Genomic DNA, 25,463 nt, shown 5'->3' with positions numbered 1-25,463 from the left:
TTTATTAGCAACACTGAACTGCTAGGAATTCCCTTTGCTCTCAAAAGAGCCTCAATTATTTACAACATGGATTCCACAAGATGTTGGAGATTATGGTCCATGTTGATATAACTGAGTCTCTCGTTCTGCCACATCCCTAAGGTGATCTACATTTTTCAGGTCTGGTGACTAGTGATTGTCACGTTCATGAAACCAGTTTGAGACGACTTGCTTTCTGACTTGCTGCATCCTCATGCTGGAAGCAGCCATTACAAGATAGTGATCATGGCCATAGAGTGATGCACATGGTCAGCAACAATAGTGGAATTGCATGTGTGTAATTGTATAAGTGTTCCTAATAAAGTGCTCAGGGAGTGTACGCAATACGAGTTTGAGCCCCTGATGGTATCTATTTATCATTTGTGCCACTAATTGTAAAGAAAACACTGTACCATGCCTGCATTCTTCTCACTCAGCTTCAGGTAATCTGATACATGTCAGGACTGATCAGGTGTCTTTGCAAATTGTACCAATATGTAACTGAAGACTGAACATCTTTCCAATACATTAACATTTTTAAACGAGTTATGACTGTGTACAGGATGGGCTGGATTTAAATAGAAATTAATAAATGAATAGACATGTCCTCATTTTTAAAACTAGCTATATTTTTGGTAACTAGTACAGTTAAAGACTTTAAATTTATTTTGAATCAATTGTTAGGAGAACACATATGATTTGTATATTGATAGAGGCTTACATTTTTGTTGAACATATATTTAAAATATGACTTCATGAGTAAATCGTTGGTTGAACTTCACTATTCTTAAACCAAACATAATACAGTAGGCAGCTGTTTTACCTCCTGCAGGAATAATAATAATATACACACACGTACACAGGCGCACAAGACAGGCACACAGACACAGGCGCGCACACAGATTCTTGGCACATCAAATACAGAATGTCTTACGTTCTAATACTTTATTAAACTCTTTAAAAAAGGGCTTAATTTTCCATTTTACAGTACATATTTTTATAGAAAAAAGATTTATTTAAAATTCAGATAAATCTCATTATTTTGAACAAAACACAGCAACCACCAAATAAATATGTACAAATATTTATAAATAAATCTATAATTTAAAACAAGTGTTCATATCTGTGAAGTAGTCAAGACAGCAGGCACAGTCTTTGTAAAACAGTTTTCCCCCCTCAAGGAGCTCTGAGTGTGAGGCATTTCACACACCTACACACAGCGTTATTAGAAATACATGAATGAAATCAAGCTCAAGTCTCAAGTCACTTTGGTTAATATGTGGAATGTTTGCTATTTGCCAATTTTGTGTTAAATATTCTACACTTGGAGCTCATTTTGGAGCTTGTTCTTAAATAACCTGCCGTTTGTTTGGTGTGCAGACAGACGAGCCTAACAGTCCTAACACTCATCGTGTGCTGATCAGGTGCAGAGCTCAGTAGGAGCTGTAAGGCTCTGTACAGCTGGTTCTACACTGCTGGGGTCCCGGGCGAGCACAAGCCTTCCTCTTCATGTGTTTCACCAGGCTATTGGTGTACTGCATCTTAACTAGAACCTGGGACACACTCTTTGGCCAATCAGAACACAAACATGAACTTGTAAGCTCATGCATGTGGCTGCATTGATGTGTTTTATGTGTTGCATGTGGCCTATCTTGCTGTGCTCTGCTGGGGGATTTGTGTATCGGTGGAGAGTTTTGATGTTTCTATCGCTGCAGGTGGCCGTCATTCAAAACTGTCTGCGTATTTGTACTCATCCAGGTCCAGGTTACAGTGAGGGTTAGCAAACTCAAAGAGGTGCCTCTTCTCACCGCACAGGTCAAACTCAGCGGAGATGCAGTCAATTGGAACCAGGGGATTGTCATAGCTGGAGAAAAGGGAACAGCAACTGATTACCCTCTTATTCATCCTGAACATGAATATTGCTGACTGACAAGTGCAGCTTTTTACTTCACTGTAAAAAACCAACACAGAAAATACATTTCACAGTCTTTACACTGAACAGATCACTTAAATCTGTTGCAGAGTGAAGAAACTCAGATAAAACATGGCTACGTTTAACAAAGTCAAGCTGGAACTATTCAGGACAGTATGTGGAAAATGGATCACTGGAGTTTTGGGAACATGAGGAGCACCAGGGTGAAGAGAGCGGACAGATGAAAAGTCCCAGGGAACACGTAGTGTATGGTACAAAACAATAGCGTGGGATTACACAATACAAACCTGTAGTATTAAAAAATAAAGAAAGAAAGAAATGTGGGCAGGGCAAGTGACATCAGCCTGGACACATCCTGGTTAGAATCCTTGATTTACTCAAGCAAACACAAGAGGGAACGTTAAGATCTACCAGCAGTAGGGTTTGATTACAGCTGCTTTAACTTTAACGGGCAAGTTTTAGCTGTTGCTTTATAGTTGCTCAGACTTTAAGTGCAAATATACATCAGCCTTGCCATATGGTTGGCGAGACTAACATTAATTGAAGCTTTAGCCCACATTAGCACTGCCCACTTTCTATCAAAAAGGGAGACGTTCTGCCAAAGTGAAAGTGAATATTCAAATTCATTATGATTAAATTATTAATAAAATGATTGAGGACTTGGGTTCCCTGGGACTTCAGTAAGTGGCATCAAGTGAACAAAGACCAAACCCCTGCACTTAAACTATCTTACCTATAGACCTCAACACAAGCTGCCTTCAGAAAGCAGTGGTGCGCCTAAAACCAGCACATAACACACACAGCACATCAAAATAGTCCTAGATCCTCAAACTATTTGTGCCCAGTTTAACTTAAAGCATAACAGTCATTAAAAAGTGATCTCATTAGTTTACTGATAGAAAAAAAAAGTTATGCTTTTAAGTTAAATTCATTGGACCTTATTTTAATCAAGGAATGTATTCCAGATTCATGTAGAATGTACAGCTCTACTATTAATACTGCTCATTTATTGGCATGAACAATCCTCTAAATAAATACAATTGTCCTGCATAGACCTTATATCCCTTAGTGTTTAAGTAAAACAACTTTGTAAATTAAAAGTCACTCAGTGTAAATGAAACATTAAGTAGTTCTAGGTTTGGCTACATTGAAAGATTACCCAGGCTGGATATGGACATGTTCTGAGGTGAGAGGCAGCACTGATATTAATGATGCATGGGCTGAGATGTGACAAGGGAACAATATGAAATAGGTGATGAAATCCTGATGCTTTACCCATCATTGTACTGCTCATTGGCGGCTTCCTCAGCCACCAAAATATCGTACTCCTCTGCAGCATACCGCTCCCAGTCAGAAATCTCCTGTCCCAAACTCTCAGCATCCTGGAAGGAGTGTTTATAATGGTTAAGGCACAAAAAATTATAATGCTTTGTCCAAACATAAAAAATATGTGAGCACTGGTCATTACCTTTGCCACCATAAATGGATCCCTCTGCTCATGATCCAGATATTTCTCAATATTGAAGAAAGTGTCAAAGAATATATGAGCTAGCTTACATCTCTTCAAGTCCCGGAGGGTGATCTTCCCTAAAGAGAAAATAAACATGAACTTGTTTTTCTACATGCCGAGGTCAACAATCAGTAATTTAAGGCTACACAGATATCTAATAATCCATACTTCAGAATTCACAAATACTTGCAGAAAGTAAGCAAGTTTATTTATAGAGCACATTTAAATTCAGCTTACACTGACCAAGTGCCGCACAAAACACAAGTAAAATTACAACACAATAAAATGACCTTATCCAACAAGAAGTACAAAAGAACAAAAAATGTAAAAGGAGGTAATTAGTTGACATTAAACGGGAATGCCAGGTTAAGAGGAAGAAAAAGCCAATGAATAAAAATAAAAATATAATTTTGATTATATTATATATATATGAATAAAAATATTTTTTTAGCCTAGATTTAAAAACTGAAACAGATAAAGCATTTTTGATGCCTAGAGGGAGCTGAATCCATAGCTGATGTGCAGCTACTGCAAACTATCTATCACCTTTCCATTTCAAATAAGATTAAAAGAATCAATTAAAATAATCTTGAACCGTATTCTAAAATGAACTGAGACCAAGTGAAGAGAGGCCAAAATCTGGATCATCTGCAGACGAACTATTGAGGACTGGGGAAGAGCGATATATACAGTATAAGGATTCACAATAGTCCAGATGATAATCTGGTAATAAAGGCATGAATAACCTTCTCCAAATCATTGAAGTTCAGAAGCGGTTAAAGTCTGGAAATGATTCTTAACTGATAACAACTGTTCTTGAAAATAGAGCTGATTTATTTGTCAAGACAGAGTTCAAAATCAAAAGGAACACCCAAGTTAACAAAACACAAGCTTTGTATTCAAACAAACAAAGCTTACCTGGTGATTCAGGCCGGACTAGATCCAGCATTTGGCAGAGACAGTCCTCAAAAGGCAGTGGTTCAATGGCCATGGCCTCCAGCTTCTGACACTGCTCCTGATAGAAGTACTGGAGCTCGTACATGGACAGAACGCCATCGCCATCTACATCCATACACCGGAACCAGTACTCGATGCTACAGAGCAACGAGTCACAACAAGATCTTATATCGGTCCAAAATAATAATTACCAGGCAAAAATGAACCAATCCATTTGCTGGCTTTCTTGTTTAGCTAGATGCAATATAGTAGATATTTATTTAATAAGACAGCAAAAAAGTCAGCAGTCAATTCAAGATTAGGAGCATAAAGATAAAGGACCGATAATTTGCTGGTACCTGGTTTCAGACTTCTTGTCTTCCTCTGAGATAAGAAACCACACAAAGTCAGCATAACTCAACCGGCCTTCTTTATGAACCTTCCTGTCTCTGTTCAGGATAAAAACACAAAACCATTCAAGACACTACTAGGGCCTTATGGATTCAATTTTACTTTGTACTGATAAGGAAAATATTTCATTATGTACATTACAGCGTTATGATGTTAATGAACTTATAATGATTAAAGGCTATAATAGCTGTACCTTGTTACAGTTCCTGAGAATATTCTTTCAATCATTCTGTGGGAGATGGCTAGGAAGAAAAAACGAGAGAGTAATAATCATAAAAATCCCACATTAAACGCACATATGAAACAGTTAAACTTTCAATATAGTGTCATTTAGATATATTACTCCAACTATTTAAACACTAAAGGACACATGGTTTAAAAGAGGCAGATGGATTTAAGAGGCAGACATGACATCATGCTGCAGGTAATTCACAGTGAAAGAGAATTAATGTCCTATTGATCTTGTTCCTCTTCACTAAATGCAGACCAGTGTGATGTGGTGAGGAATGGAAAAGACATTTGACTTCATAAAGCAACATAACACATCTGAAACAACTTTTTTCTTCTTCTTTCTTTTCTGCTACCTTGATCGTTGTGCCGTGCCATGTCCCTCTGGTCTATGTACAGATCATGGTCAGTGTCCAGCTCCCAGAATTTACAGTAGATGACATAGAAATGCTCATAGGAAAAGTACTCAGTCAGCTGGTTAACATCATCCTCTTCTTCTAGTAATGCCACATTCTGTGAAAAGTCAGTGTGACTTGTAAAAGGTTTTATATACCAGTTAATAACGTACTCGGAACACCACGCAAACTAAAGCATACCAACCTGAAGAAAACTGCTTCTCCGCAGCTCTGAACATGTTATCTTTCCCGTCCATGATCGGTTGACGTTATAAAATATCCTCTGTATTACCTGTTGGTAAGATAATTTGCTCACTGAAAAAAATTCAAAGAAAATGATTCTACAATCCAAAACTACATGTAAAGTATTAAAAATGAAACAACTTCTTTCAAACAGTTATTATTGTAGGTGTTGCCCTTACTGTGGTAATGTAGCGTGAGTGAAAGTCTGAGGCCTCCTTCAGAAAAGCAAGGCTTGCATGTGAATCCACCACATCCTTAAACAAAAGAGACGAGAGTTTCACAATGTTTCTCAGATACCAATATCACATCAAAGTACAAACAACAGTACAAACAACAGTCATATGAGAGGAAAAAATTGTGTTGAAACCGCTAACAATCTATGATTTAGATTAGTGATGAAGAGAGAGAGAGAGAGAGAGAGAGAGAGGAAAAAAAAAAACCCACTTTCTGTGTAGACCAATTTGCAAAGAACATGATGGTGACCAACAATGTGCAGACATTTTAAAGGGTTTGATCTAGTGCAGTTTTCTACAAGGGCAAAACCAGCTTCAGCTGGCTGTGACTTATTCTGAGGGGGTTCTGCACTCCTTCCCCATATGAAATTAAATAATAGAAAAACCCATAAATCACCGCTTTTCGGGTGCGGGCACATACATTCAAATGTACTCCACCACAATTCTTTTTTCATTCATCAAAACAGTCAAAGCAATTGCTGAAGCCACACAACACAAATTAAAGCGTGAATGCCAGAGTGTATTTCCTCTGCAGGAGAAGGGCTGCTGACCCCCAGTGCCTGCTCCTGCCATCCTGAATATCAGCAAGGCGTCCATCACGGCCTAACAGTATAACGGCTGGAGAAATAGCCAGCATGGCAAATAATGCTTGTTACCACTCTGCCCTCGAGAGAGAGGATGCAGAGACCTTCTGCATTTCAATGTGAATGCAATTCTGGCTACAATAATCACCTGATGCACAGCCTTAATATTGGATCTACACAAAACAACATTTGCTAAATGTATTATATGGCTTCATGTCAAAAGTTATTAATGACCCATGGTACACGAGTAAACTACTCTCATTGTTACTATATACTATAGATTTTTTTTTTTTGCTTCAGCAAGCAAGCCATACACCAGATGTGCTGGAAACTCTCTCTAAGCGAGTACGCCATACCTGCAGGAATGGGATGAAGTCCTCTTGCTCCAAATAAGGACAGCCAGGCTTGGCCAGGAGATGAAGAAACTTGGATGCGTCATCATGACAGTTCTGTAGCACTCTGAACAGGAAACAGATGCTTTCAGACACAGTTGTCTCTCAAAGAACATGGATTTTCATGTCAAAAGCACAACCCCAGACTTTTGTGTTCTGAAAACAAGACTTCAGTATTCATCCTCATTTCTGAACTACTGCAGGGCAGGAAGACTGATTTGTATTCATTCTTCCAGCAGTGCGGAGCTATTTGGGGAATCCTAAATGTGGCACATTTAAAATTCTGCACAAGTATATGGTTTAGATTACATTAAAATGCAAGTTATTGTTAAAAACAAGGGCTGCTCACATTAGAGTGGGGTTCCAAGTAAAAAAAAAAAGGTACTGCATTGTCTTACTTTCTCCACATTGCCACGAATTTGTGAACGGACACATATCCCCTCCTGTCTCCCCCAGAAGCGAAGAACAATGGAGCCTTCCAATAGAGTGGGCATTCGCAGGCCTAACGAAACAGGAATTATACACAGAGCACAGACGTGCATGAATATCGTTGTTAAAATATTAAAAATGGCAAATACCATTTTACTATGCTTAATGTGTAATGTTAAGTTAATGGCTTTCTTTAAAATGCTCCAGTGAAAGCTTATTTTCATGTCCTGCCAAAATGAGCCTGCCAACAGCAGTGATTCCTCACTGGGACTTTAAATGTAAGCTTTGATCTAAACAAACAAGGCAAATGAGCGATAATTATGTTTCTAAATTATTTTATTTAAAAGGAACGAAGCTTTCCCATAAATTATTGCCCATTTTAAGCAAAGCGATGTTAACGGAATCCTCCACCAGGTTTCGTCAGGAATATAGTAGAAAAGATTAATTTCTAAACAGAGAAAATATTCACAACCTGCATATATTTGTGGACTTCTGTTAATTAAGCAAACAAATATATTGCTGTATGGCTGAAGGCTGCAAATTACAAATCACACTTACCTTGGCAACCTTCCCCATATCCTCAATAGTTACTCTTTCACTGGGAAACTGAGAAAATATTTTCTCTATCTTGGAAATGAGATTGTCAATGTTGATATTGGCTTTGGGCCGCCCTCGAGGGAAATAGAACTTCGGAATGCTTTCGCTTAATGCTGGTGAAACGGCCTCCTCTTTCTTAAGCTGAGCCTGCCAAAACAGACAGAAATAAACAGTGAGCCACGAGGCCTGCTGAGTTCACACCCAGTCCCACTGGAGCAACAGCCACGCTGCTTGACACATTACAGCCTAATGAACTTTCCTGCCTTTAAATTAAGACAGGCCGAGTGACGATAGCATAAAAGAACGGATTCGAAGCCAGGATACTTTTAGAAATCATGCTTCTAGCAGGATCTGCTAGTGTTTTCTGCTAGATGGTATATGCCTTGAGGGTAACATTAAAAGCAATTAGCTAGAAAAATCAGTCTGCTAATGTTAATAATCATAATCCCTGTTTGCTTCAACAAATTATTGGAAAACGGCATTAAAACTATACCAGCCTACAAAACAGTGGAAATTACCCAGGAAACGTGACTGAACTATTCCTCCAGTAATACGTACCTTCTAAGCAGAGAAGCAGCAATGCCAGTATTAGATCTACTTGCTGTGACATTAATGTAAATACTCAGAGTTATGCAAAGTGACTAAACTAAAATCTCAGCAGTGCAAATTTCATATTTGAAACCAAATAAAAAGTTATTATGCACATTGCACAAATTTATCATCATCATCAATGCTAAATGTTCACGGACATGGGGAAATCCTGCCTAGGAGAAGCAGAATATAATACATTTCTGGGTGCACATTTATCCTAATCTATAATTCCGGTAATCACAGAAGGCGATATATTATCACACTGAAGTGTATACAATGTGTATTCGCATTGAAATGGTGGAATGGGACCAGCAGACTTGCTGAAAGCTCAAAGTCCACAAACAAGTGACCATGCTGACCACAAGCCAAACATAGCCCAGTACATCTTTTCAAGCCTTCAGTGAAAAGGCACAAGAGAACATCTAGAGTTTCCACTACGTTTTTAATAGCTTGGTATCAGCAGGCATCAACAAGTAGTCTTTGTGAGGGATCCCATCAAAAAAATCAACCTGACTTGAGATCAATAAACCCAAGGAACCGTACTGTTAATAGACTTGTGAAGAAAAAGAAAAATACTGTTTGCTGATATGTTTGCTAATTAATAGGTAATGGACAACAAATGTTACTATAAGCCTAAAATAGACCAGTGAGAAGCCAAACACTACAAACATTCCACAAATTTCAACCTAATAATAACAACCACTTACCAGCCAGACACAGTGTATCTGTTCAAACACAATATTAATCCCACACCCTCTGTACCTATTTATGACTCAGAGTGCACTGTTTGTGTGTCATGTAATAGGCTGTGCCCATGGTGTTTACTCCTGTTGACTTCCTCCTTCATGGTAAGACCACATTATACTTGTGCGTTTATTTTGCCTTTTAGTAACCTCTACTCCATCACTGGTAAACACACTTCAATCAACAACAATACTGCACACACAAACTTCATGAGCCCTTTAGATGACATTCCACCATTGGGAAGAATTTGCTCTGATGTGCCAGGAAAGGGTTCAGTGTAACAGCAGGAGAGATGAATGCTTTTAATCTTCCCCTGCTACACCAGTGTCAGCCATGTCTATAAAAGGAAATGGTTATGTCCTACACCAAACAGAGCAGAATCTCCTGCTTAATGTTAGCATCAGAAACTTCAACTGAATTAATCTCATTCAGCAACATGCAACAGAATCACAATGATGTCCTTGCATCCATCAAGCTTAAGAACAGGCTATTTCCACAAAAACACAATACTATCATGAAAAGTAACATAGAAATAGGGCTCAGCCTTTTGTACAATAGTTATGAGGACCTGCCTGTCCTTGCTGGAAAGCTCTCAGCCTCTTTTTGAAGCGTGAAGGCAGGACAAAGTCACAGCCACGGGCCAGCAGTGCAAGCTCTTTCCTCAGGTCAGGGTCCTGGCGCAGGGACAGCTCCTTCATCCTCATGCTTCCACCAGACAATACAGCACGTCCGTCGATGGTCTTCCTCACTGACTGTCTCGCCAAAGGACACCTCTCTGTCCTCCTTCAACAGAGCACACTGTCACTTAATGACCAGCACCAGCTGCTTCTCTCAGCCCTGCTTCCCACACTGACTACTGTCCCATACATCTAGTACAGCACTCTGAGGTTCCTGCAGGGCCACTGCTCAGACGATACGGTGATGGGGTTTGTGTCCATGCACAAGTCACAGGGGGAGAGACGGAAAGAGGGAGGGAGAGAGACAGAGAGGAGATAGCAGGCAAGGGGTGGTTCTGCCCTTTCCAGTGCACATTCCACAGCTATCATAGAAGGTTATGCAAGACGACAAACTTGTGTCAGAGTACTGTGATAAGAGGACACACATTTGGCAGACTGCAACATGATAATTCACAGCTACTGGCTTTCTTGCTACACTGCTTCTTCCATTACACAAAAAGTAACCTGCCCCTTTGTCCAAGTGTAAGACTTTAGCATCATTCACAATAACACTGTACAGCTATGTACTGGCCTCAATCGCAATCAAATGTCATTTTTAAGCATGGACAACTGATTTATGTCTCTCACGTTAAGATAAACAAAAACAAAACATGCATATACTCCTATAAGCCTTGTTTATTTGGCTACAAGGCTACAGCTTCCAATAATTTCATACCTTTTTACAGAGGATATGACTAAAGAAGCAGTAGTTTCTGAAGTAGTTTCTTCATAAAACAGCATTAATGTCAATGCTCTATAAGCAGCCACCAAAAATAGCTGTTCATTACAGCGTTCAAAACATCTAATAAACAGGTATGGGATTCAGAAAGAAGACAGCAGCCTTAAAATTGTCTTACTGTGAACACAAGGCTTGATGATGTGGCTCTTGCTAAACTGGGACTAAAATAAAGCCCTGGCCGGCTTAAATGGTAAGTATTTTTAGATGCCAGATTGCAGAGTGCACATTCTTCCACTCGATTCAGCAGGATCCCAGTTCCTGTTGCCTCTGATGGAAGGGCACTGCACACATTTGATAAACACAACATGGGATTTGTTATCTGATTTTGTTATCCAAAACCATCTGTCAGCTACGTCAGGATGAAGACAAAATAAACTAGCCAGTGAAGCTTTCCTGCATGTTGCTTGTTATGAAGTGTAACAACAGAACACTTTGCTTCTGATAGCTCTGCATGGTATGTAAAAACAACTCTCCTCTGTTTAAGTAAGCTGGCACTAACAGAACAAGTCAAGGAACTGCTTGTATAAGAGGAGGCAGCTGTCCATGCCAATAGTGCCAATTTCCAAACAAAGCCTTGTGTCCAATCAGAGCGACAACTGCAAAGAAACTCATCAGCGAAGCAGAAAAGAAGGAGCTAACATACAGCAGCAGTTGCCACAGTTCCAATTTTATACTTAAACCTGAATGTCTACATCTTTCAGACACACTCAGCAGCTACAGTTGACAAGCATGAGATTACTAATGTTAAAAAGCTTATTATTACTATTATTAATTAACAACAATAATAATAAATAAATGAACAAATAAATAAGCAACAAAAAAAACCTTGGAGACGAGAGAGCATATCAGCCCCTCAATAACACTACAAATAACCAACATGCTCAAGGACAAAAGGCTAAGGAAGGACTAGGAAAATTTATGCCCAATATCACAAATGCTCCGATTAAACCAAGAATCCGACTCTAGCTGCATTTTGGGCTTCTTTTCTCACAGAGTTAAGTCTCTAAGCACTCAGAGCGAGGTACACAATAGAAAGCACTACTGCTGCAATAGGTACAGACTGAGTAATTTTTTTGGTCAAAGTGGTTGCTAAATTTTCTTTTGAATACTGAGGACTCACATTTCAGATAAGGGATGTGAATCAATTCCTTATTCCAAACGAGAAAAAAAAAATAGGAAGCCAATTTTGGAGCAAAAACCACAATAAATTAAATGCCTGATGTCATTTGAGACTTGGGTTACATCATGTAAATCATGAACATGAACGCAAATCTTTTCAAGTGCTAAACTGAAGCTAATAAAGAAGACAAATTGTGCCCTTGGGCTTTAATAGTTCAGGATTTCAGAATAATCTCTATAAATAACAGGAGCAAAGTCACCCAAAACAAAAAAAAAAAAGAACTTTTTCAGCCAGTTATAGTAAGTTGATGTGTTGGAAGCATGAAAAATAAGCAAGCGAAAGGATCAAGGCCAAATTGTGATGTTAGATGACTTGGTAAGAGGATCTCCAAAACAGGTCTTGTGTGATGTTCGTGGTATTCAGTAGTTAGTACCTATCAAAAGTGGTCCAAAGATGGACAACAGGTGAAAAAGGAGGCCTGGCACCCAAGGCTCACTGATGTGCATAAGGAGCAAAGGATATACTGTCTTCTCTAAACCCACAGGAGAGCTATTGTAGCACAAATTGCTGAAAAAAAAGTCACGCTTTGTTGCAGACCAAGTACAGTCCTTCATAGCAACAGTATTTAATAATGGCAGTGGTCTACTTCAACTGGATAATGCTTCCTGCACACTGAACAAATTGTTCAAGAATGAAGAGGAACATGACAAAGAGTTCAAGGTGGGGACTCTGTCTTGACTTGGACTTTACTCATCAGAGATTCCTACAATAACACAATTGTGATTGTGTCCCAGTTTTTGCCCAGTGCAGACTGTTTGAATCCATAAATACCGATACTTTGGGACTTAACGAAGCATTTAAGAAAACTTCTACTAACAGGTACACAGTTTATACATCAACTCCAGTCTCAGTCAGCCCTGCAGCTCAACACTGTTTTAATACACCTTATTCCATTACTGAAGTTAATGAGTTGAACCAAGTGTTGAGAGTGGAAAAACCCGAGCTGCTTAGTGTTATGGCCCTCCAGGACTAGAAGTGTATAGTCGTGGCCTGATAACAATGCAATTTGACTTAATTTTACAGTGACTTAACGACTAACCGGCTAAAGGCATTCAGTGGTTGGCTCACATGTTTAATAGGAATTTTAATGAAACTGTCTGCCTATTTGATAACTAGGTACTATTAGCGCATTCGTAACATACTGCATGGGGGAGAGCTTAAGCACCATTTGGTAAAACTCTAAATCCAACATTATATAGCACATGCACCCAAGGGCTGTAATCCTACACTTATGGAGGCGTATAGCCAGTGATATATCTACATTTACTTAATTTACTACAAAATACCTTACTTATATACAGTACATAATACTGTGATCATTCTGTGGCTCTTCTTCTAATTACTTTCTAATGCATGTAATGCTCAGTTCTTTAAAACATTTTATTTGTCATTTTCTTATACCCCGTAAGTGTTTTATATGCATTTAGGCAAAATATACATTAGTTCATGATACTTAATAGGTACAAATAGGCACAATGCTGCAGATGTGTCCTAACCACTGGATATGAGCACTTTTTTTTTGTAATGTATACGCTTATATTACGTCTTTACGTACACCACTTACTCCATGATATTCTACTAATATTGTGACCTATGTGATAATCAGTTTCACTAAACACACTTGTGGTCCTTTCTTTGGCCTTTTAAAAGGTAGCATTTAGGCAAAAAAGACAGGCTATCACCAAAAAGTAAGCATCCATTATATTGTGGATGGATTAAAAAGCTCATATGAGCAGATCTATATGTAAAAATTAGTTGGAGGTTCAGAGATGTTTGTTTTATTTAATCCTAATCAACCATGTTGTCTTTTTTCAGTGCACAATATGTATGGTAGTCTTACCCATCACCTACAAGATTAATTTCACTTCAGTTCCAGACAACAGTCATCTCATGTCACAAATCACAGGAAGTGTTTAAATAGTAGTTTTACAAATAAACAACTTTACTCAGTGTTATTTCTGATAGTGTTGGGGCAACACAAGGTTATATATTTATCTTTTAATTTTGTCAATAACTTGAATACTATTGGTTTAAACATGTCAATACTGGACCCTGTGTTACGTTCATGTGACACCAAAACATATCCAGAGTATCTACATCTACAGAGACCTGTTTACAAGGCTCATTTGCAGACCTCTCTTCAATAATTAAATCCCGTTGCTTCTATTCTTCTTTCAATACAGAGTTAAACTCTGATCATTATTTTATCACTCTCCCCACCCACTGCACGTCGCTTCTCCTGTTCCTGTGGATCACAAGCTCTCATTGAAAATAACTGCTGGTAAGAGCACAGGGCAAGTGGTTCCTGGTGATATTCACATTTTCAGCTGCCTTCCTTTTAACACACCTAGCATGATAAAAGCATTCATTACAATTACATGAACAATATCTGGTGGTATAATACTAATTTTAAGACAGAACAGCAAGCATCAGATATGTCCTAGTATTGGTATGGTAAAGAATGTTGCCCAAGGTGTTCATTGACCAGTATTGCGTGTTATTCGACAGAAACAATGTGAGCATGATGATAGTTAAAATGGACAAGCAGATAGATTTAGTTAATCAATGAATCTTGCTTCCGGCAATGTCCAAAGAGATAATCTACAATGCTCAATTTGTGTTCGATGACTTGTTACATTTTATTATTTATTTACTCTTAATAAGTCATGCAAATGAATGTGTCCAGCCAGGATTTTTATCCAAGTTTGAGAAATTGTCCATCATATCAATTAACCCCAATTTTAATTTTGAGTTTCACTCCATGTCCTTTTAGCGCATTTAATTCAAGCTCTAAATAAAATGTCAAACTCTAAATGTCAGTATAATGCGAGGAAAATTTGATATTAGCCAATTTTATATTAGCCAATGCCTCCTAAAATAATTTTCCTCATGATTCATACTGGTGTAATCCAGTCATGTCTATATGAAGGCTGTACACAGTGGAGTCTCTGTGCTGTAGAAGCTGGCAGCTTACATTTGATCTGTTTTGCTCCTTTACTTTAAAAAAAAATGCCGTTCAGAAAAATAGCATTTTGGTGTTGAATGATGAGACAGAAATACCCAGAAATACCTAAACCATTCACTTTAACCACAGGAACAAGCTTATTAATGAGTTAAATTAGAAGACAAAAACATAACGTATTGACTTACGAGCTACATGGGACTTCTTTAGTGTTTGTACAGGAGGTTATTTATTTGAACTAGTTAGACTGTTATATATTTTATTTTTTTTATTTAACCTTTATTTAACCAGATTAGTCTCATTGAGATATAGAATCTCTTTTTCAAGAGAGACCTGGCCAAAATAGCAGAACAAATTAAATCACACAATCACAAAACAAACAAAAAGGCAAAAGACAACTCAAGTGCATTTCAATTTAAATAAAAGTGCCATTAATTAAAACATTTGCAAGTGTGAATGGACTCATGTTCTATAGATTTAACATAATGTTTAAAATCATTTAAGGAAATTAAAAATCATTTAAGGAAATGATATATATTATTGGACCATCAGTGTTCCAGGAGGGCTGCTAACACTGGTAAGTTTCACTGTTTGTACCGATCTGCTCGTCTGTGATTTCTACATAAAGTTCCTTTTCTAGCGACAGATTGGTAGACTTATGATGGGCTGTCGGTCAGTCTGTGTGTTGGCATGGTAATGTTTAGTGGTCTATCTAGCCGTGCCTTCTTTGGGAAATGTTTTTGATAACCAAAACATTTAGCCATGTAGTGTCTAAAAAGTGAGTTCCACAATATGAAATCATATTTGTTAACTGCAGCCTAAAATGATAGTCATACTAATGTTCAATACAGCAGCACTCTTGCTTGTGTGATACGGCATCATTGAGAGAAGCCTATTTCCCTTTCATTCATGTTTTTTTTTTTTTTGCAAAGACTGTACAGGTTTTATACATTAAGTTTTAACATTAAGATCAGAGTAGAAGAAACAACATGCCAGTAATGTCTTATTAAAAAGTACAGTGCACTACTCTGACAGGCGGTTTTGACTCGTACACTTTCATGCTTAGGATTACTGGGACCACTTTGGAGTGTTAATAGCCCTCTGCTTCATGGTGGGCTTCATCACACACACTGTCGTTGATTATTTTCTATAACAGCATGCCCTGCCGTGTTTAATTCCTTGTGTTGAGTTGGGAACTGTACACTAAACACAAGCCAATTTTGGAGCAATTTCTTCTTGCACAAGGGAAACAAGTCTATCTTTGTCGGAACCTTGTGTCAAGTCAGACCAGCTGTTCCAAGCAGCCTCCCCATGACGTTAATTGAATTTCCAACTAATCCTTTGAAGAATGCATTTGTATTCTGGAATTCCTTTGGCCCTCCTGAAATAGAGCATTACTCGATGTGGGATCAGACTAACTTTAATACAACGTGACAAGCTTTGAGCACATGCTGCCTATGTCACAGCAGAAAATGGGGAATATACAACAGTTGTTGCATAGCCAGAACAGCACCTGGGATCACTAAAGTAGCAGAGAATAACTGGTCTTGGACATCAAAGCTGTCAAAATCTGTATTGTCCACCAAAAGAAGTAGTGCAATAAGAACCGGAGCGAAAATAGCACTGACATAAGTCTTATTGCAAGCAGATGTTTTCTTTAAAAAAGACCATTGTCTCTCCAAGGTTCACAATGACTGTCAACTCAAAGTGTTACAGCACAATCCTTTTCATTTTCATTTCCAGTTTTTTTTAAATTGCACTGGAGGTCTAGGGGCATAAAATACTTTCCCATCTGGAAGATAAATTGTAGTGTTTTGGTATAGAGAACGATGCAAGAGGTTGGATATTTTCTCTTTCTGCCCCTGCCCAAACATAATCCACCCAAACCTTTGTTCTCAGGTGTCTGCATAGCAAGTGACACAGGCCTGACTTGACACTGCCTAAAATTACACCAAGTATTATTAAGAGTGCCGAGGCTGCTGTGTTCCTGTCATATCAGGAGTCTTGCCATTCAGTGGAACATATCTTGACTGGCCATGACCGACCATCAAAAGAGCCTCAACTACAGTGTTGATAAGCTCTGGGGTGTGAAAAGCCTTACACAAATTTACACTGTTAAATCTATCCATGTCTTCACAATTATTTTAAGAACAAAATGAATCATGTTATTATTCAAATTACTGAGGTTTTTTCTTAAAATCCACCACCACAGCAGTGTGTAAAGGGCAGGCAGTCTCTCTACATGACCTCTAACATGACTGCATGCTACAGTGCTACTCATAGCTGCAGCTGTCTGTCCAACTCACTGACCCCACATCGCAGGCATTCACATTCAGGAATGCCTTTTTCTTTTCCTGCTAGGGTTATCAGAACAAATAAGGGCTTTTCCATTTTATAATTTTCGCCACATGACTCTGCAATTATACAAAATCTACACACCTGTCAGAGAGTCTACTAAATATATTGCACTGTAAATTCATCATTTTAACAGTCATGCCAATCATCATCTCTAATGGGCTAGACTTAGTCCAAGATAACATATGGAAAATATTTCTTTCCACAACACCAAAGATTCCACAGGCGATCCTGTCCTGCCGCACAACCTGAAGCTAAAAGCCAGAGGCAGCCAGTTCTTCAGCAGCCTCTTGTGGCAATACAGAGGAAAACAAAGTTCACCGTCAAATACTTAAGATTATCATTACGTAATAAAAAATAAAAATAAAATAAAAAATGACTACTAGGTGGCATTCTACAAAATTATTCTTAGCGTTTAATGGTGCACTAAATCGCTTTCTATACATTTTTCTAATAATATTACACAAAGTCTGAGAGAAGCACATGATTTTTTTCTTTACCTTTTTAACGCTGACGGATCGTCTCAATGCCCTGCTGTTTGGTCCTGCTCTGTTACTGCTGCCACTCCCAGATGGCAGTGTGGCTGAGGGGGGGCTACAGGGAGCGCTGAGAGATGCAGAAGTCCTCTCTGTCACATTACAGTTTGAGGCAATGTTGTTGTTTTCAGTAAAATTACTGTTGCCCTTTTCAAACTCAAGCTCATCTCCATTTTTGATCTTTCTGAGGTAGCCTTTTAGCATCTCCTGGATGCTTGGCTCACTCAACCAATTCAGGAAGAGCTCGTCTACCTTCATCTTCAGGACCGGCTGCAATCCTTGAGGCGTAGGCATTTTTTCATTGAGTTATTCCTTGCAAAAGTCACCCAAAACATCTAGAAACAGAGAAATTGGTACTTCACATTAGTATGATTGTGCTGCCAAAAAACAACCCCAAAACAAAACATTGTTGTGCTCTGTAATATTGACATTTAGCCATACATGCAGATTATTTATTTATTTAGAAATAATCAAAAGCAATAACTCTATAACAACATTAAAACCAACATGAAAAAGTCTGTATGTTGACATGTTTCCTTTTGAAACAAGAAGTCAGACCTCTGGCGTGTTGCAGCACTTGCCTAATTTACACAAGAGCTTTTGCGGTACACCATGCAAGGCCCAAGCTGAGTCTAAACAAATTAGACAGTGGTTTACTGAAATAGCTACACATGAAGAGTAGCAAAAAGTGCAACAAGCGCCATTACAAGAATTTCTCTGTGGAGGATTTGTCATCGCCACCTTTAACAATGATGGGGACGACAACAATCATAAACAAGATATCAGGTTGTTGAAGTCACATCATACATCATCATACATAAGCAGTGCTGATGGTGATGCAGAACCGTAGGGTCATCCCCAGGAGGCATGGGACTTATCTGAATACTACACTACTCTCATGATGGAGAAGGCCTGATGTTGTACAAAGACAGAATCACACCCCCCAATCAGTATGAGTAATCAGACACTAAGCCATAAGTAGTACAGATTGTTAATAAATGACAACTAGAGTGTGCTGGAAAACAAATCTGAATGGATGATTGTTTTTATCTGCTTCACTTCACTCTTTATGTGATTAACTAAAACCGTGGAGCAAAACCCAGCAAGTGGGCAGGCCATATATACATATACTGTATATATATATATATATATATATATATACACACACACACACACACACACACACACACCTACATACAGTGGGTACAGAAAGTATTCAGACCCCTTTACATTTTTCACTCTTTCTTTCATTGCAGTCATTTGCTAAAATAAAAAAAGTTCATTTTATTTCTCATTAATGTACACTCAGCACCTCATCTTGACAGAAAAAACAGACATGTAGAAATTTTTTGCAAATTTATTAAAAAAGAAAAACTGAAATATCACATGGTCATAAGTATTCAGACCCTTTGCTGTGACACTCATATTTAACTCACATGCTGTCCATTTCTTCTGATCCTCCTTAAAATGGTTCTACGCCTTCATTGGAGTCCAGCTGTGTTTAATTAAACTGATTGGACTTGATTAGGAAAGGCACACACCTGTCCATATAAGACCTTACAGCTCACAGTGCATGTCAGAGCAAATGAGAATCATGAGGTCGAAGGAACTGGCCAAAGAGCTCAGAGACAGAATTGTGGCAAGGCAAGGATGTGGCCAAGGTTACAAAAGAATTTCTGCAGCACTCAAGGTTCCTAAGAGCACACTGGCCTCCATAATCCTTAAATGGAAGAACTTTGGGACGACCAGAACTTCATACGTACACATATATACACACAATAAATAAATATTATATATATATAATTTTCTAGAAAGCATTTAATGAACTCAAATCTAGTATAAAAGTCTTCAAGCTATAGAATTAAAAACAAGCACATCTTAAAACCATTTTTGTTCATAACACTGAGTGGAAATTCCTGAAACACGAGTGTGGATTCAGGGACATTTTAATGCTTCATTCCACGTGTAACATGCTTGTGTCACTATAAACACACGAGTTTGCCCCCATGTGTCCTGTGCACGTCCACAGACATTCACAGGATAAGCTGATGTGTACAAAGCTAGTTAGGAAACTAGCTACGTAACACTAATAGACAGAAAATGCAGCCTCACAGGTGCCATCTAATTTACTTTCTAGCTCCACAAACCATTGAACAGAAGTGTTTACTGATCGAAGTGAGACAGTAAGATAGAATAACGCTAAAGATACATAATAGATCAATATGCCACCAAAGGTTTGATGGTGCTAGTTAGCTGATTAGCCGTAGCTTTGCCTTGAAGGAAAGTTTGACATCTACCACAATCTTATTTACTACTCTGAACGCTGCTTCTGAGTTATAATCCTCATAACCTTAAAAAAGTCCCGCGCTTGTGTTAATGTATACAAAAGGTTTGCCTTTAACTCACCCGCAAAATTCATACAATAGACGCAGAACGCACTTCACCGGGGTTTACTTTGAATCAAACTCTCGTTTCCCTGGGTAACCGGGAAAGCCTCTTCTCGCGAGACGTTTCGTGAACGGGCGGCAAACTGTGTTAGACGTGCTTCAGGACATGAGTAAATATACTACAAGTAATTGTCCGCAATTTATAATAATAATAATTATTATTATTGCAGTTGTTGCAATACTACTACTCCTACTATAGTAGTAATAATAAAATGTAGGGATTTCATTTCATATCCCACCCTAGTACCAGTCCATAGCAGGGCACAGTCACACACACCACACCAATTCACAAACTACGGACAATTTAGAGATGCTATTCTAAACTGGAGGGGAAAAATGTAGTAATATATAGTACAGTAATCTTTAGGGTGATATATAGGATATATCATTAGGAGATATATATATATATATATATATATATATATATATATATATATATATATATATATATATACATACATAGTGGTAATCTTTGTCATCAATCCTTAAACTTCATTTTGAAATGCTCACGGCATGTTTGCTAAAAACATTGCCAAATCCACCCACATCACCTCTGATTGTTAATAAAACTACAGAGACAGAATCAAAATTTAGTTCGGAGAACATTTAAATTCACATTTCACAGGGCTAAAGTGAGCCACAGTGGGAAGAGTGTTTCACAATACTTCAATTGCTCTCAGATGTTTGTACTCCATTTGAAATTACAATTGGGATGGCATACAATTCTATTGCCTTAGGGGATTTTGTACGATATCAATGTTAAGCATAAAGTATATAACTAACATGAAAATTGCATTACCAAACACAATGGATTCACACAGCATGTATGATCACATTCAGATTCATTGTACTGAACAATGAAATATTTAATTGCCTCCATAAGCAAAACAGCAGGGGAAGCATTGACCTGCAGGGGTCATACTTTACCAGGGTTCTATAAACACACACATATACACACACATATACACACACACACACGCACACACACACACACGCACACACACACACACACACACACACACACACACACACACACACACACACACACACACACACACACACACACACACAGTGGATAACTCTTGCTCTCTTCATAACTGCAGCTAAATTTAAGTATTTTTTCTTTTTTTTCATTTTAGAATTAAACTGGGCCCATTTCTGTATTAGATAAAGGTAAGAGAGTGTAAAGGAAGAGCTATGAGTTTTTCACTCAGAAGATTTGCCCCATTCTTATATACTCCATGGAGTGGCAAAAACCCCCCCCCAAAACCCCAAAACAACCCAGAAACAATTCTAATATGCAAATCCTTCTTCAGTCACTAATACCTTTTATATAGCTGTGTTTGAAATGATGTAGGGTCCTGTTGCCAAAGTATTGCTGTAACAAAATATTTCCCTGTTTAGCTCACAGAGGCAATTGATTTTGTCTTGCAACAAGACAGAAAACATATGCACATCATTATGTGCATATTCCTTTTATTGTTTTATTTAGTCACATTGAATTATTGAGGTCAGGCAGCATGTCTTCAATATTAACTAAAGAACATTCAGGCTTTTTTAATGATGTGTTATTAGCCGCATTTAAGAGCAGATAAACTTGTTTGCTCTTGAGATTAAAAGCAATGGGCATTACATCACAGCGCAAATTATTTCATGCATCAACTAAATTGCCCCTTAAATTGTTTCCCTACAAAAATGAGTAACCAAAAATGTGTTTCATCTATTAACTGACTTGAGATTTCGATCTTGTCTCAAATGGCTTGTACATGGGAACAAAATTCGCTTTCAGTGTTCTTTAAATTGGAAAATATCTGTCTGGACAAATCCACTCTCCGCTCCCATATGCATGTTTGTGCACCCTCTGAACATGGATATATATACAGTATAAATATACATATATTTATTACAAGCCCTTTTAGTGTTTCTGTTCTCTGTCTTTGGCTAAAAGAGGTTATTTGTTATCACCCCAGACCTCACCTTTGAAAACACATTGCAGCGTTGTTTCATTTTAGCTAACTGAATTTCATCATTCATTTTACATTACATTATCTAAAGCTCTCGCACGGGGAGCTTTGCTTGCTGTTGAGATGCCGCTGTTGCTTCAAGAACTGTTTGAATAATTCAGAAAAAAGCAGATGAAGATTAGAAAGCATTAGAATTGACTGGATGAGGAACCAGTCCTACAAGTCCCATCTCGGATATGTAGGAATGTCTGCACAGACAGAGGATGATGCTTCTGCCTGTAATGCCATTGTTGTGCTCAGTGATATTAGGATGATGATAGAGCTTAAAAACACTTCCATAAAATGAGACCCCTTTCAAACTGTATAAATAAAATATACATATCAATATGCACATTTCTGCAACCGAGTGACATGATAGTATATTAAGTGCAAATTAGATAATAAACAAGTAATTTTAAACAACATTTAAAACTGAACAAAAATTCCTAAACCATACTATCAAAGTCTTTGAGTCAATATCGAATGTAAGTTTTTAATAAATCAGTCTTAGAATGCCACAACTATTAAAAAGGATTTGGTTTGCAGATAAAATGTCCATAATATATAATATAATGCTCATTTTAAGTTAATTTTAAGAAATTTCTGATATATTATGACTACAGTAAATATAAATAAACAATAGCGTATTCATCATTTCTAGTGGACCTTTAGTTCTTAGGTTTACATTCACACAGCACTTATGAAATGCCAGTTTGATGAGTGAAATACAAATACAGGTCAAAACTGTGCAGTGGGAGATTTAAGGATGCTGATGTAATGTATTGAGGACTTGATTCACTAATCCTCCTGAGAGGTGAACTGCTAAGAGTTCATAATGCTCTGTTAACAGTCATCCTTTAGCTTTGATTGATTTGCTTGTTAGAAAATGTACCAGCATAATTTTTTAGTTGCACTAAAAATAGTCTCCTTTTTTTTTATTTATTTTTTTATTCCAGACATCATATTGCTGTCATTAATTCAGGTATGTGGCAATTAAACTGAAGTAAAAATCTGATGTAAAAACTGACCATTGGAATTTGGACATGAGCAAAGAACAGGAAATTAGTACATTTAAAGTGGCCATTAAAAGCACTAATTGTCAAACTGCATTGTAGTTCAAAGAAAGAACGAGACGAATTACCATCAGCAATATTTACACATTAGCTGAATGGCCAAATCCTGATAAAAATCCTTTCATTTGAGCCAGTTATGTTATTATTCTAAACATAAAACCTTAATGGACCTGGAAATAAAAACTGCACATTAAAAAGTATGGTTCTTTTTTCTTTATATGTATATATATGTGTGTGTGTGTGTGTGTGTGTGTGTGTGTGTGTGTGTGTGTGTGTGTGTGTGTGTATGTATATATTCAGACAGACACACAAGACACTAGAGTATTTCTAACATGGCTGTGATGCTCTAAACAAAAGAAACTGTATCGTTTTCAGTTCTACAGATTATCCAGTGACACAGTCTGATCTAATCTGAGAGAGTCTCCGCACATCTAATAACGTGCAGATTCACCTGAACTTGGTTTTGTGTAGCCCTCATGCTTAATGCTCAGCTATTCCACACATGGCTAAACTTCTGTGGAAGAATCTACACTGTTGTAACTGGAAGTCTTCACTTGCCAACATATTCAACCAGATGAAGTGTGAGTTTGCCAGCTGTATGTTTGGCAAGCATATCACATGGTCTAAGAGAGATGACCTGTGTTTCCAGCCTGTGTGTTTTACCTTGGTTAGGAAACACAAAGTCCTGCCGCTTGCAGTAATGAGGCAGTGCTGGTTCTTTCAAACTTGTAAAGTGTTTTCATGTATAAACATAACAAACATGGCAAGGAGCATGGCTAACCATGTGGTCAAACTAAACATAGCAATTACCGAACAAATACACAAGCCATCTTTTCATCAAAGCCTAAGAGCTTCTTCTACTACTCCATCAAAACATCTCAGGCAAAGTTTTGTTTGAGGTTTTTAGTCGTCCAGCAAAATCTCCTCTGTGCCCATGCCATCTTGTCATGTGAGGAAGCTTCTGCTTTATATGCGCTGAAAAGGACACACACTTTTCACATCAAGGGGAGGCCCGTGCCTTGGCAGAGGCTCCTGGAAAACAGATGAAAACGAGCCACCTAGTCAGACAGAATCAATGAAAAGCAATTACATTAGCAGGCTGGGGAGCACTGTGGACTATCTGTGTAGCATAGACACGTGCAGCACTGATCCCCCTCCTCTCCACTATCTCTGCTGCCAACGGCCTCCACAGCAGACCTACTGAAGACACCACACACACACACACACACACACACACACATGTATGGAAGTATGGAAATATCTAAAGCACTGCATACCTTCGTGATCGAGAAACTTACAGACACGTATGTGTCCTAAAATCCTCCATCTTTTGTTATTATTAATCAATTTCCAAGCATGATGTTTCCATGACCCGGCTGCAGAGATTAAGCAGTTTTTATTGCATCTGAATGAAAACTGAAGAAGAGGGCTGTGCAAATAAATATTTGGAATTGCAAAGTGTTTACTCATTCCTGTCTGCTTTTTTCAATGAAGCAAATAAAATCTTGTTTACGCTGAGACAGAATATATCACCGTGTAATGTGAATGGTGTGAGGCTAAGCTGTAATAATACTGGGAGATGTAAAACAAGCCAACAGCGACTGGTAACCTTTGCTGCTAGTGTCTAAGACAAATGGCCTCTTATATGCATATTATTTACTGAAGCAGTTTGCTGTAAGCACTAATGCAGAAAATACCAAAAATCACAGCATAGCTTCAAGTCAGTGAGAAACTGCAATTGCGCACTTTGCCTGATAGATGGCAGCACATCATGCTCAGAACGATATATGCAGGCCTTTTCAATGGGAGTCAGACTAAAAGATTTGAGTCAATAATGCTTCCAGACACCAAGGTTATGAAAGCAAAGCAACAAAGAAATTGCACCTGACAAAATGTTTTGAAGTTTAAAATAGCCGGCTCGGCTTTAAATGCTTCTGTAAACACACAATTAAAATGCCCATTGTTCAAAGGAGTCACATACTCCCACAAATGTGAAAGTGCATCAAACAACAACAACAACAACAAAAAAATCGTCTGTGAAAGGATAATCCCAAAAACCATTATTATGAAATATTTTTGGCTACAGTAACATAATTACAGAGTAATTTCAGGTGAATCTAGTCACCACAAATCCATCTCAAACAATAAGGGGATGTGTGTCTCCTTGCTCGTTATACAAGATGAGGTTACAAGCTGTCTGCAGGTGCT

At 38.0% G+C, this 25,463-nt stretch overlaps 1 protein-coding gene across 3 annotated transcripts; it reads right to left on the bottom strand.

Annotated features, from left to right (window-relative positions):
• Positions 1–626: 626 nt before the first annotated feature.
• Positions 627–20,255, bottom strand: ppp2r3b (protein phosphatase 2, regulatory subunit B'', beta). Of its 3 annotated transcripts, XM_060876325.1 has the most exons (15): positions 20,139–20,255; positions 17,697–18,067; positions 7,871–8,056; positions 7,282–7,385; positions 6,848–6,950; positions 5,854–5,928; positions 5,637–5,723; positions 5,393–5,549; positions 5,002–5,050; positions 4,757–4,846; positions 4,380–4,555; positions 3,420–3,538; positions 3,227–3,333; positions 2,685–2,728; positions 1,744–1,882 (listed from the first exon to the last, which is right to left on the bottom strand). In XM_060876325.1, the coding sequence occupies exons 2-14, from the start codon at positions 18,024–18,026 to the stop codon at positions 2,710–2,712; spliced, it is 1,602 nt and encodes a 533-aa protein (XP_060732308.1). In that variant the 5' UTR covers positions 18,027–18,067; positions 20,139–20,255; the 3' UTR covers positions 1,744–1,882; positions 2,685–2,709. The 3 variants fall into 3 exon arrangements, with proteins under 3 accessions (XP_060732307.1, XP_060732309.1, XP_060732308.1); XM_060876324.1 differs by lacking the exon at positions 2,685–2,728 and having other exon boundaries at positions 627–1,882; XM_060876326.1 differs by lacking the exons at positions 2,685–2,728; positions 17,697–18,067; positions 20,139–20,255 and adding an exon at positions 9,817–10,193 and having other exon boundaries at positions 627–1,882.
• Positions 20,256–25,463: the final 5,208 nt, after the last annotated feature.

The sequence above is a fragment of the Tachysurus vachellii genome, chromosome 8 (genome assembly GCF_030014155.1).
Source record: "Tachysurus vachellii isolate PV-2020 chromosome 8, HZAU_Pvac_v1, whole genome shotgun sequence".
Taxonomy (NCBI): Eukaryota; Metazoa; Chordata; class Actinopteri; order Siluriformes; family Bagridae; genus Tachysurus; species Tachysurus vachellii.
Note: the sequence above shows the minus strand (reverse complement) of the source record. Positions and strands in the feature narration are given on the sequence as shown.

What these genes read in the sequence shown, in the direction of transcription:
- ppp2r3b (XM_060876324.1), bottom strand. Translation starts at nt 18,026, where the DNA reads ATGCCTACGCCTCAAGGATTGCAGCCGGTCCTGAAGATGAAGGTAGAC. An exon ending in GGAGAAGCAGTTTTCTTCAG is followed by an intron (nt 5,550 to 5,636) that starts GTTGGTATGCTT and finishes GACTTTTCACAG; the next exon opens with AATGTGGCATTACTAGAAGA. An exon ending in ATCCATTTATGGTGGCAAAG is followed by an intron (nt 3,334 to 3,419) that starts GTAATGACCAGT and finishes CACTCCTTCCAG; the next exon opens with GATGCTGAGAGTTTGGGACA.